General features: G+C 41.9%; 2 protein-coding genes across 7 annotated transcripts in view; one reads left to right on the forward strand and one right to left on the reverse strand.

The window, feature by feature from the left end:
- The window catches only part of rdh12 (retinol dehydrogenase 12), a 34963-nt gene extending 30297 nt beyond the window's left edge, over window positions 1-4666 (forward strand). For both annotated transcript variants that reach the window (XM_072485154.1, XM_072485145.1), the window contains one exon: window positions 4041-4666. In XM_072485154.1, coding sequence (XP_072341255.1) covers window positions 4041-4143 — 103 coding nt within the window. In that variant the 3' untranslated portion in view covers window positions 4144-4666. The remainder of the gene's footprint in view (window positions 1-4040) is intronic.
- zfyve26 (zinc finger, FYVE domain containing 26) overlaps window positions 1-13574 on the reverse strand; it is a 192303-nt gene that overhangs the window by 15850 nt on the left and 162879 nt on the right. For 3 of the 5 annotated variants that reach the window (XM_072485111.1, XM_072485104.1, XM_072485092.1), the window contains exon 42: window positions 9157-12811. The exons of 1 other annotated variant lie outside the window; for it this stretch is intronic. In XM_072485111.1, coding sequence (XP_072341212.1) covers window positions 12608-12811 — 204 coding nt within the window. In that variant the 3' untranslated portion in view covers window positions 9157-12607. Of the gene's footprint in view, window positions 1-9156; window positions 12812-13574 lie in introns of those variants that run through there. One more of the 5 variants, XR_011936542.1, reaches the window with a different exon arrangement.

A 13574-nucleotide genomic window follows, 5' to 3' on the forward strand; every position in this document is an offset into this window, starting at 1 on the left:
ATCAAACGCTTTACTGAAATCCATATACACATCAACTGCTTTACCCTCATCCACCTGTTTCATCACCTTCTCAAAGAACTCAATAAGGTTTGTGAGGCACGACCTACCCTTCACAAAACCATGTTGACTATCTCTAATCAAATTATTCCTTTCCAGATGATTATACATCCTATCTCTTATAAACCTTTCCAAGACTTTGCCCACAACAGAAGTAAGGCTCACTGGTCAATAGTTACCGGGGTTGTCTCTACTCCCCTTTTTGAACAAGCCTAGCTTCCCAGAGAATCCTAGGATATATCCCATCCGGCCCAGGGGACTTATCTATTTTCACACTTTCCATAATTGCTAACACCTTCTCCTTATGAACCTCAAGCCCTTCTAGTCTAGTAGCCTGAATCTCAGTATTCTCGACAACATTGTCTTTTTCCTGTGTGAATACTGACGAAAAATATTCATTTAGCACCTCTCCTATCTCCTTGGACTCCACGCACAACTTCCCACTACTGTCCTTGACTGGCCCTACTCTTACCCTAGTCATTCTTTTATTCTTGAACGCTTTAGGGTTATCCTTGATCCTACCTGTCAAAGACTTCTCATGTCCCCTCCTGGCTCTTCTTAGCTTTCTTTAGGTCCTTCCTAGCTAACTTGTAACTCTCGAGCGTCCTAACTGAACCTTCATGTCTCATGTTTACATAAGCCTCCTTCTTCCTCTTGACAAGTGTTTCGACTGCTTTAGTAAACCACAGTTCCCTCGCTCGACCACTTCCTCCCTGCCCCACAGGTACATACTTATCAAGGACACGCAGTAGCTGTTCCTTGAACAAGCTCCACATTTCCATTGTGCCCATCCCCTGCAGTTTTCCTCTCCATCCGATGCATCCTAAGTCTTGCCTCATCGCATCATAATTGCCTTTCCCCCAGGTATAACACTTGCCCTGCGGTATATACCTATCCCTTTCCATCACTAAAGTAAACGTAATCAAATTGTGGTCACTATCACCAAAGTGCTCACCTACCTCCAAATCTAACTCCTGTCCTGGTTCATTACCCAGTACCAAATCCAATGTGGCCTCGCCTCTCGTTGGCCTATCTATATACTGTCAGGAAACCCTCCTGCACACATTGGACAAAAACGGACCCATCTAAAGTACTCAAACTATAGCGTTTCCAGTCAATATTTGGAAAGTTAAAGTCCCCCATAACAACTACCCTGTTGCTTTCGCACCTATCCAGAATCATCTTTGCAATCCGCCAATCTTCGTGTCATCAGCAAACATAGTAATCAGATCAGCCACATTTCCTCCAGATCATTTATGCAAACAACAAATGTCCCAGCACTGATCTCTGCGGAACACCACTAGTTACAGACCTCCATTCACCCTTCCACCGCTACTCTGTCTTCTATAACAAAGCCAGTTCTGTATCCATCTAGCCAGCCCACCCTGAATCCCATGTGATTTTGAGTTTTTGTACCAGTCTGCCATGTGGGATCTTGTCAAACATATTGCTTAAGTCCATATAAACTATATCCACAGACCTTCCCTCATCAATTTTCTTTGTCACCTCTTCAAAAAACTCAAATCAAGTTGGTGAGACATGATCTTCCCCGTACAAAACCATGTTGCCTGTCACTAATCCATTTTCCTCTAGATGTGCATATATCCTGTCCTTCGGTATCTAAGCTTCCCCATCACTGATGTCAGGCTCACCAGCCTATCATTTGCTAGATTATCCCTGCTTCCTTTCTTAAACAAGAGAACAACATTGGCTATTCTCCAGTTCTCTGGAACCACGCCTGTGGTCAAGGAGGATGCTAAGATATTGGTTAAGGCCCCAGTTATTTCTCCCCTTGCCTCCTTCAATAACCTGGGATAGATTCCATCCGGCCCCGGGGACTGGTCTACCTTAATGCAAATTAGGATACTGAACACTTCTTCCTTTGATGTATTGACATTCTCAAGAGCTTTCACACACCTATCCCTGACCTCAACATCCGTCATGTGCTTCTCCCTGGTGAATACCGATACAATGTACTATTAAGGATTTCACCCACTTCCTGAGGTTCCACGCATAACTTCTCTCTGTGGTGTTCTTTGTGTTGCTTATTTCAGGATGGTTGGCATGGTGTTCACAAAGACCACAAAATAGCTTGAACTTAAACAAAGCTCTTAATTTATTACTAATTTGGATTTGACACATACTTCTAAATAATAGTTGATTGTTAACGTACAAACTACACTCATCTACAACTTAATCTTAATACTGGTATAAACTACGATGCTCTAATTCACACAAATAATATTTCTGACTGTCTCTAGCTAACTCCTGGACTACTCTCTCCCACAAGGCTCAGCATCAATGCGTTATATACTTGCATCTGTAGCTCTAGTGGCTACTCTAGTCATTTCATTAACCCTTGCAGTTGTTAATAGTTATGATACCACACCCTCCATTGTCCTCGAGTGGTCCCAATCTTTCTCTTGCTACCCTCTTGTTCCTAATATATGCATAAAAAGCCTTGGGATTCTCCTTGACCATGTTTGCGAAAGACATTTCATGGCCCCTTTTAGCCCTCCTAATTCCACGTTTAAGTTTCTTCCTACTTTTACTGTACTCTTCAAGGGCTTCGGCAGTTTTTAGATGCCTAGACCTATCCTTCCTTTTTCCTTTTCACTGAGCTTACATTTTCCCTTGTAAACCATGGTTTCCGAATCCTGCCATTTCTATCCTTCATTGTGCAGGGACATGCCAATATGGTAACACACGTGGCTCGTACTGTGGCTTCACAGCGCCAGGGTCCAAGGTTCGATTCCCCGCTGGGTCACTGTCTGTGTGGAGTCTGCACGTTCTCTCAGTGTCTGCGTGGATTTCCTCCGGGTGCTCCGGTTTCCCCCCACAGTCCAAAGACGTGCAGGTTAGGTGGATTGGCTATGCTAAATTGCCCTTAGTGTCCAATAATGTTAGGAGGGGTTATTGGGTTATGGGGATAGGGTGGCAGTGAGGGCATAAGTGGGTCGGTGCAGACTCGATGGGCTGAATGGCCTCCCTCTGCACTGTATGTTCTATGTACCTATGTCCTGCACTTCAATCAACTGGCCTTTAAAAGCCTTTCGCATATCAGACGTGGATTTGCCCTCAAATAGCCGCTCCCAATCCACATTCCCCAGTTCCTGTCTAATTTGGCCCTCGCCCAATTAAGCACACTCAGCCACGGGCCACTCTTGTCCTTATCCACAACCACTCGAAATCTTCTGGAATTATAGTCGCCAAGCCCAAAATGCTCCCCCGCTGAAACATCAATCACCTGGCCTGGCTCATTCCCCCACACCAAGTCTAGTACGGCCCACTCACTAATTGGATTGTCAACATACTGTATCAAAAAGCTCTCCATTCGAGGCCCTGGCTGTAAGGGATTTCCAGACAATTTGGGGGGGGTGGAAAAGAGTTAAAATCATCCATCATAACTACCCTGCTTTTTTCCACACCTTTTTAGTATCTGACCACACAATTGCTCCTCTGTCTCCTGCAGACTGTTGGGAGGTCTATCGTACATTCCCAACATTGTGATTTCACCCTCTTATTCCTGAGCTCCATCCTTAATGCCTCACTACAGGATCCCTCCAAGGTCAACAATGAACTTAAAAACTAGTATTGGGGGAAAATGGCGGTTCAAGTATGCCGCAGTAAATGCCCTTCCCGACTCCAAACTCAGCACCAGCGAGAGCACAAGATTCTGGACCATTACTGAGACTAGCTTTCAATTCCAGATTTTTTAATTAATTGGATTTAAATTCCACCAGCTGCCGTGTGGGATTTGAACCCATATCCCCGAAGCATTTGGAACTCTGGCTTACTAGTTCAGTAACATTGCCACCATGCATCTCCCTTTTTGTTGATCAGCTGTAACTATTAAAATTAAATGTGACATATTTGGAAGAAGAAAATCATGACCCCCTTATACTTTTGGTAATGAGAGATGAAGTGAACTGCACTTTGATGTTTTCATTTTCACTATGCGATATGTTTGGTTTTCTTCACAGTGACTGCAGCCCTGCATTTGTCGCACCTCAGGGTAGAAACGATGTAACAGCCAGGAAGTTATGGGATGTCAGCTGCAAACTTTTGAAAATTCAATGGGATTGAGAATTACCTGAAAGATGAAAATGGTTGGAAACCAAGAACGTGGAAGAGGCAGACTGAATACTGATTTCTTTCTTTTAACAGCTGCTGCACAAAAAGCTATTACAATCCAGAACATGCAACTTCTGGATTATGAAGTTGATGTTACTGAACATGGTCACTGCATCGATCCAATCAGCAAACTATATTGTGAGTGTAGTCTGCAATAGCCACTCTCCTCCTCCAGGTACCATGCTGCAACAGCCATTACATTTTAAATAGAATTTTGGCTGTTTGAGAAGGCAGAGCGCAAGTTTTGAACCAACTGCCAAAATCTCAACACATGCTAATGCATCATCAAAGCTACTATAGGACTGCTGCAATGCAACTTTACTGCAAATTGTTCACATGCCAAAGCATTCCTTGAATGACCAGCATTGTTCCATGCTTTAGAAACTTTGATCAGGGTATTTTTTTATGGTGAACCAAGAGTAATCATTGCACCAATGTGTTGAAGTGAGGAAATTAAAATAAATAGTGAAACAAATTGCTGCGATTGACATACATTTGAGCGGTCTTACAAGCAAAGAACATTACGGCACAGGAACAGGTCCTTTGGCCCTCCAAGCCTGCGCCAATCCAGATTCCTTGTTTAGACCTGCTATTTATAGAATTTACAGTGCATTAGGAGGCCATTCGGTCCATTGAGTCTGCACCGGCCCTTGGAAAGAGCACCCCACCCTATCCCCGTAACCTGGCTTAAGTGATATTAGTGAACCAGATGGGGTTTTACAACAATCCACAATGTCATCATGAGACTTTTAATTCAAGACTTTTATTCAATTTCAATATCTAGACAGATTCAATCCCAGATCCCCAGAGCATTAACCTGGGTTTCTGGATTACTAGCCTAGTAACAATACCATTACTGCCTATCCCACATATTCTTGGCAGTTTCTGGAAACATTTTGGTTGAATAAAGATCTAGTCTTTACAATATAATTACCTACTACACCAGTCACTAATGATAATCAGTGTTCACTACTAAATAATCATTAAATTAATTATTGTTTTTTGCTATGAAATCAATATAATTAATATAGAAAAGGTACAGAAGGTGAAATGGCTGCAGGAAGTCACATGTCAGAGGTATAAAAGGGCTTCCTTGTTTCTCGTGACAGTGAATACACTATGAAAATAACAATTTTAAAACCACATCACACATGCGTACTTACAGCTTTCTACATTACAACAGTGAATATGTTTCAAAAGTATGCCATTTCCTTTAAAACACTTTACTTATTGCCCAAATGATCTGTATCACTCCATTCCCTGCCCATTCATTTGTCTAACAAGATACTTGAAGTTGTCACCTATCAAAGGGCTGGGAGTTAACCCCAGTCTTCTGGCCATGATTTATCCTTCTATTAATATCACAAAAACAGATTATCTAGTCATTACCATAGGCTGTTTATGAGAGCTTGCTGTGCACAAATTGGCTGCACATTTCCTACACCAGTGACCAAACTTCTGAAGTACTTCACTGACACTTTGGGACGTCTGATGGCCGTGAAAAGTGCAATGTAAGTGCACGTATTTCTTTTGAAAACCTATCTTTCTGACAAGTTTTAGGTCATCGGTCTTAATATATCATTGACTCATTTATGTTACTCTTGTGAAGCACGTTGGGACATTTTACAACTTTATAGGCGCTATATAAATACGGGTTAATAATGATTGTGGTGAAGACTATAAACCTAGATATTCTAAAGCTGCAAATCTAAATTCAGCGGAATTAATACTGCATCTGAAGCAGTGCATTTCAGATGTAAACTACAAGTTATAAATTTGACAATATTTAGTCATAAAAATTGTGACTCGAAATTCCAAAAGTAGTCACTTTTGCATAAGGTTGTAATTTTGATCGACATTTACGAGTTTAGCAACAAACTGGATGTCAGATTCAAAACATTCACAATAACTATTAAAGGATTATCTGGAGATTTTCTTAAAATGAAAGCCCAGTTTACAGTAGTCCAGTTTGAGAAACATTCGCAAAAGTATTCCTCTGTATTTGGCATTTTAGGTGAATCTCAAAAGTAAAGCAGAGTTTAGTAACTGTACAGTTTAAAGTGCTTTCTAGAGTGCAACTCTGCAGCCAATCTTAGACATGATGTGGAGATGCCAGCGTTGAACTGGGGTGAGCACAGCAAGAAGTCTTACAACACCAGGTTAAGGTCCTACAGGTTTGTTTCAATGTCACTAGCTTTCGGAGCGCTGCTCCTTCCTCGGGTGAATGAAGAGGTATGTTCCAGAAACATATAAATATAGACAGATTCAAAGATGCCAGACAATGCTTGGAATGCGAGCATTAGCAGGTGATTAACTCTTTACAGATCCAGAGATGGGGTAACCCCAGGTTAAAGAGGTGTGAATTGTGTCAAGCCAGGACAGTTGGTAGGATTTCCGGACATCGCGCGACAATCACCAGACAGGAATGTTCCCTTCCAGTCGGGGAACACTTCGGCAGTCAAGGGCATTCAGCCTCTGATCTCCAGGTACGCGTTCTCCAAGGCGGTCTTCAGGACGCGCGACAACGCAGAATTGCCGAGAAGAAGCTTATAGCCAAGTTCCGCACACATGAGTGCAGCCTCAACCGGGACCTGGGATTCATGTCGCATTACATTCATCCCCCACCATCTGGCCTGCGAAATCCTACCAACTGTCCTGGCTTGACACAATTCACACCTCTTTTCTTGGGGTTACCCCATCTCTGGATCTGTAAAGATTTAATCACCTGCTAATGCTCGCATGCCAAGCATTGTCTGGCATCTTTGAATCTGTCTATATATATGTTTCTGGAACATACCTCTTCATTCACCTCAGGAAGGAGCAGCGCTCCGAAAGCTAGTGACATTGAAACAAACCTGTTGGACTTTAACCTGGTGTTGTAAGACTTCTTACTGTGCCAATCTTAGAGGTTAATACTTTACAGTAAAATAAAAAACATGCAGTTTCTTTGAATAGAATATCATTATGCCATTTGGCCCATCGAGTCTGCACCGACACTTGGAAAGTGCACCCTACCGAGCCCCCCCCCCCCCCCCCCCCCCACCACACACCTTTGTAAACGAAGGGGCAATTTTAGCATGGCCACTAACCTGCACATCTTTGGACTGTGAGAGTAAACCCATGCAGACACGGGGAGAACGTACAAACTCACCCAAGGCCAGAATTGAACCGGGGTCTTTGGCGCCATGAGGCAGCAGTGCTAACCACTGTGCTGAACAATTACATTAAACAAATCAATGATAAACTTTGTGTCATAGTCTTTCATTGTGGAGCCCTCACTTGCAATCATTGTACGTCTGCTATGCCCCAATTTAAAATTAAAACCTATCCAACCTCTGAAATATTCATCTCGCTTTTAAATAGCACTGAGCAGCTACAACTTTAATGTGGAAGTCAGTTTATTTTGGATTGCTTGGGCAAGAGCTGCGAAACAATTTGATCTTCCAACAATTATGATAGCCCTATTTTTTAAAACCATGTAGGCAAGAGCAAACAGAGACGGTTGTTTAAGGTGAGAGGGGCAAGGTTTAGAGTAGATGTACGAGGCAAGTTTTTTACGCAGAGGGTAGTGGGTGCCTGGAACTCACTACCGGAGGAGGTAGTGGAAGCAGGGACGATAGGGACATTTAAGGGGCATCTTGACAAATATATGAATAGGATGGGAATAGAAGGATACGGACCCAGGAAGTGTAGAAGATTGTAGTTTAGTCGGGCAGTATGGTCGGCACGGGCTTGGAGGGCCGAAGGGCCTGTTCCTGTGCTGTACATTTCTTTGTTCTTTGTTCAGCAACAGTATAAATGTCATATAAATGTACATAAGTGAAATGTTCACTATCTCAATCCTTACACAGCTCAATTGAACCTTTACCTTCTAATTACATACCTGCCATTTTTGGCACTAAAAACATAATCATGAAGGTTCCTCACAGCAAAAATGTTCAACATGTTAGTTCTTAAAAGGTCTAAATTGTGACGGACTCAATTTTCTCCAGGGAGAGCAGAGCTAACCAGTCAGCTATTTCCACATAGAATCAGTGAAGTCAGTGCCACTAAAAGAACTCTTTTTGAAGGCACAAAGGAAATTAGAGGCCAGTAGGAAATGCAAAAGGTATATTTTTGTTTAAGCTGCTCAACAATGAAATCCCAGTAAATTTTCACATTTTATTTTCTGTTGATTATTTCTAAATAAACACAGAACTTTTTTTTAAAATTTAGAGTACCCTATTAATTTTTTTTCCCACAGGGGCACTTTAGCGTGGCCAATCCACCTAGGGCAGGACAGTAGCACAAGTGGCTAGCATTGTGGCTTCACAGCACCAGGGTCCCAGGTTCGATTCCCTGCTGGGTCAGTGTTTGTGTGGAGTCTGCACGTTCTCCCAGTGTCTGCGTGGGTTTCCTCCGGGTGCTCCAGTTTCCTCCCACAGTCCAAAGACGTGCAGGTTAGGTGGATTGGCCATGATAAATTGCCCTTAGTGACCAAAAAGGTTAGGATGGGTTACGGGGATAGGGTGGAAGTGAGGGCTTAAGTGGGTCGGTGCCGACACAATGGGCCGAATGGCCTCCTTCTGTACTGTACGTTCTATGTCTATGTCTGCCCTGCACATCTTTGGGTTGTGGGGGTGAAAACCACGCAGACACGGGGAGAATGTGCAACTCCAGACGGACAGTGACCTTGGGCGGGAATTCGAACCCAGGTCCTCCGCGCCGCCGTCCCAGTGATAACCACTGTGCCACATGCCGCCCAATAAATACAGAACTAAATGTCCTTCAAATACTACAGTTCTAGAAACACAAAGAACAGGAGCATTATCCAGGACTTTCCGGCCTCACCATAACAGGTTCCCCCGCGGAGGACGCGGCGAACCATTTCAATGTCCTGGGACTTCGGCGGGACCAGAAGATTCCGACCTTCGTCTTCACTTGTATACTTTCATCAGTAAATTAAAAAGCAAAGTCAGCTGAAACTGCAGTGGAACCTGGTGATCAGGCACGCATTAATAATTTAATCATTACAGATCTAAAACAGGAAAGTATATTTTCAAAAAAATAATATAACCTTGTAATAATAACAAAATTTCTGCCAGATCAATTCAACTCAATTTCAATGTATACTTAATAACTCAATGTCAGAAGTATCTATGTTCCCAAAACGATTAAAATTAATTGAGTGAATTAGTTTCCAAAGAGGTTTATGAATAAGCTGAGTTAAACCTCATGACCAAGCATACAAATAGTATGACTGTGTCAAGCTTCCCCCGTACACACAGAATTGTTTAATCATATGCATTTAGTTTAATTTTTCTAACCTAAAAATCTCCTGTCCTTTATTTCTTATTATGTTCAATTTTTTCAATTTATTTTTTCTAATTACAGGTTTGTTGCAAAGCTCTGCTTCTTGTGACAGGCAATGCATTTCCTGATGAAAACTGGGAGGGCAAGGCAATGGTAGCACAGTGGTTAGCACTGTCGCTTCACAGCTCCAGGGTCCCAGGTTCGATTCCTGGCTTGGGTTACTATCTGTGCGGAGTCTGCACGTTCTTTTCATGTCTGCATGGGTTTCCTCTGGGAGCTCTGGTTTCCTCCCACAGTCCAAAGATGTGCAGGTTAGGTTAATTGGCCATGCTAAATTGCCCTTATTGTCCAAAGGGATTGGGTGGGGTTGCTGGCCTATTGGGTGGAGGTATGGGCTTAAGTAGGGTGCTCTTTCCAAGTGCTGGTGCAGACCCGATGGGCCGAATGGCCTCTTTCTGCACTGTAAATTCTATATCTATTCCATTAAATAAAGAACCTCACTACACAATAATGTGGAAAAAGTGTGTAGTGTTCTGCAACTTTTCAAAAAGATTGGTTTTAAAGCAGTTTTGCCCATCAGCAAACGTTACATCTTCCCATGTGGAAAAGCAGCCACGCATATGGCACAGCATTTCATTGTGCCACTTATTAATATCCAAGATTTATTTCCATAAGTAGAATTAGATTTCTGTTTAGTCCTGATAATATTTTGGACATTTAATTGTGATTGCAGCCCTGTCCCATTCCAAATACAATAAACGTGGACTTTTATCTAAACAAAATAATCAATATTACAATTTATAATAGCAATATTATTAATCAAATGTACAGCCCTGGGACATTATCACATTTGTGAATTCTAATATTTACAAACGATATCATACATTGTACAATAGAGGATACACTATTAATGAATATTAATACATGAGTAACTGCATGATACAACATTGCCAGTCATGTCACCAATATACGTTTCTTACAAATCAAACTTTACAAGACCGATGTGAAACTCATTACACGGATGAGTCAGAATGTAGTCCCTTAGAATTTAAAACTTCCAAATATAAAAATTTTAATTGCACACATTATAAAAATAAGGCGTCTCTAGGAAAGCAGAGGAAAATATTACATTGGGAAAAGAGGGTGCACCTCAACTACTAGGTCACTGCATCAATGCAGAAGGTCAGGTTTTGATTCTGGCTACTGAAGGTACAGACTATTTTCATAGATTTATTCCATTCATTCAAGTTGGTTGCAACATTTTTATGTTGTATTATTTGTGCAAAGAGACAAAATTATTTCAAATGTATTTAATCAGTCCTTAATCAGAACCAATAGGCATTACGATATTCAGTTCAGCATACTGCTGTTGAAACACTCCATGAAAGTCTGATGGTCCACTTTTACAAAATGTCACCACTAACATATAAAGTCAGTACACCTGGCATCGGAAGCACAGCAACAAACTCACTATTGGTTCTGAATAGTTAAAAGTGCTGAGGTGACACTTCTCAAGAATTCTAAAATCATCTATTTCCCAATTCCTGGAAGTGGTAAACAAGGCACACCTCTGTCCAGCAAGTCTTTGGACTTTGCTGCCAGCAATCTGTACCGTCACAGTGATCTGTCGTGACAGTTGGTGATATCCTGAAAAATGGAGCACGATCTTATGCTTTTGCATGATGACAAGACCATTTCATGAATATGTCATGCAAATAGCTAGAGTGCCATTATTTATCCAAGTTTATCAGGAAGTCACAAATAGGAAAACTGGATTTAGTACTTCAAAATGTACACCTTTTGACATGGGGAAGTTTTGTACCTATTTGCACTTGAATCTACACAAATAGGATTTTAGATACTTAAAATTACAACGGAACTTCAATTTGATCTCAAAACTGTCAAACCATTTTGAAGTTAATAAATTCATAATAATAGTTTTCTTTATCCCCAAATTATTCTTAGTTTGAACAAATTGTTCTCCAAATCCATTTGATGACAGATAATAAGAGGTACTTTTTGTGTGAACAGAAATAATTCAGGTTTGTGATGAATTAGCTGGTCGCAGCTAGTTTCTCAGCACCACGTGGGCTGGGTGAAGAAGAGCAGGAGGGGACAAGACAGGGTTGTTCTGCCATTCAGTGGCTCCTCCTTTGCTGTGCGAAGATCTGGTGAAAACAGGGTCATGCAGAAGCCATGACGACCCCACAGTTGAATGGTTGGTTGGCATTCACCGAGACAGATCACACATTGGGGACACTTGTATGAGTTACCAGAGGTCTACAGGTACCGTGTACACAGTGAAGAGTCAAAAGAGAGAAAAGAAATGGGGGAAAAAATGATAAAAACAGGGGAGAAAACATTGCTTTTACTTGATCACATCTAGATAGGTCAGTATGTAGGATTCACAAAGTTGCTGACCGACAACAACAGGAATCATGACCAACTTCATCATTTAAAGAATACCAGTGAAACACTTGGCTGACTGTGATACTGAAGTTTATGAACCTTTGCTTAACAACTTGGAGGGGATGGTGCTCACAACCCAAAAGTGAAATTCAACGATGGAATTTGGAACCTGTTTTTGCATCTCGTGCTCAGTGGAAACTGCTTTGGAAATTGATCAATTCACAATCAGTTTGGGCACGGCAACTTCAGGTTTTCTGTGAAGGTGATCTCATTAAGTCAGTGTCACGGGATAAGTTGGACCAACCAGAGTTCAGATTTAACAACCACCAACTGCAGGACATGAACTTGACCCCAATTGATAATCCAGGTAGGTTACATCTGAATGAGATCACACCCCTGACAATGCTGGAGAGTCAGTAACCTACACTCTTCGAAAGCTCTGCGAACAATGAACCAGTTTTTACAGTGCCACATTCCAAGCAGCTGGTGGTGGGGGGAGAACAGAAAGAGTCCAGCAATTATTTCTTAAAATACAAACAATAAAACAAAGATATCCGTCAGGTAACACAACAAAAATCTGATGCCATACCCATAATTGAATAAACAATATTTTGGGACTTCAATCTCTTCTTTTTGTTGATTCGAATAATATTTCATGGCATATTTTCTTGAGGTAGTAATTACGATTCTGTTTTGACCTAACGTTCCTTTCATATCATTTGCTGCGGGCTTTATGCGGCAAAGTCTTAAGCTGGTGTGACTTCAGCCAGTCCCTACAGATCTTTGGTATGAGTTCATCCTCAGCTCTTTCAGCAGCTTCCAGCACTTCCCGTACAATATGCACCGCCTGCACTGGTTCAAGCTTCACGGCGACCAAGTAAGCAGAACGGTACTTACTACATAACAAGAAAGCTTTAATCTGTGGATGCATTCAGAACATTTGAGTTATAAGATGGAAAGTACAAATCAAACCTTTATCTGGGTGGGTCTCGCCCCCACAATCCAAAATGATGTGCAGGGTAGGTGGATTGGTCACTCTAAATTGCCATAGGAAAAAAATAATTGGGCACACAAAATTTATTTTATTTTAATTTTTTTTCTTTAATAAATTTAGAGTACCCAATAATTTCCCAATTAAGGGCCATTTTTGCTCGGCCAATCCACCTACTCTGCACGTCATCATAGAATTTACAGTGCAGAAGGAGGCCATTCGGCCCATCAAGTCAGCGCCGGCTCTTGGAAAGAGCACCTTACCCAAGGTCAACACATCCATCCTATCCCCATAACCCAGGAATCCCACCCAACACGAAGGGCAATTTTGGACACTAAGGGCAATTTATCATGGCCAATCCACCTAACCTGCACATCTTTGGTAGCATAGTGGTCAGCACTATGGCTTCAAAACACCAGGGTCCCAGGTTCGATTCCCGATTTGGGTCACTATCTGCACGTTCTTCATGTGCCTGCGTGAGTTTCCTTCGGGTGCTCTGGTTTCCTCCCACAAGTCCCGAAAGACATGCTGTTAGGTAATTTGGACATTCTGTATTCTCCCTCTTGTGTACAGAACAGGCGCCGGAATATGGCGACTACGGGCTTTCCACAGTAACTTCATTGCAGTGTTAACGTAAGCCTACTTTGTGACAATACAGATTATTAAATTATCTTTGGGTTGCGGGGGTGAG

Source organism: Scyliorhinus torazame, chromosome 2 (genome assembly GCF_047496885.1).
Source record: "Scyliorhinus torazame isolate Kashiwa2021f chromosome 2, sScyTor2.1, whole genome shotgun sequence".
Classification (NCBI taxonomy): Eukaryota; Metazoa; Chordata; class Chondrichthyes; order Carcharhiniformes; family Scyliorhinidae; genus Scyliorhinus; species Scyliorhinus torazame.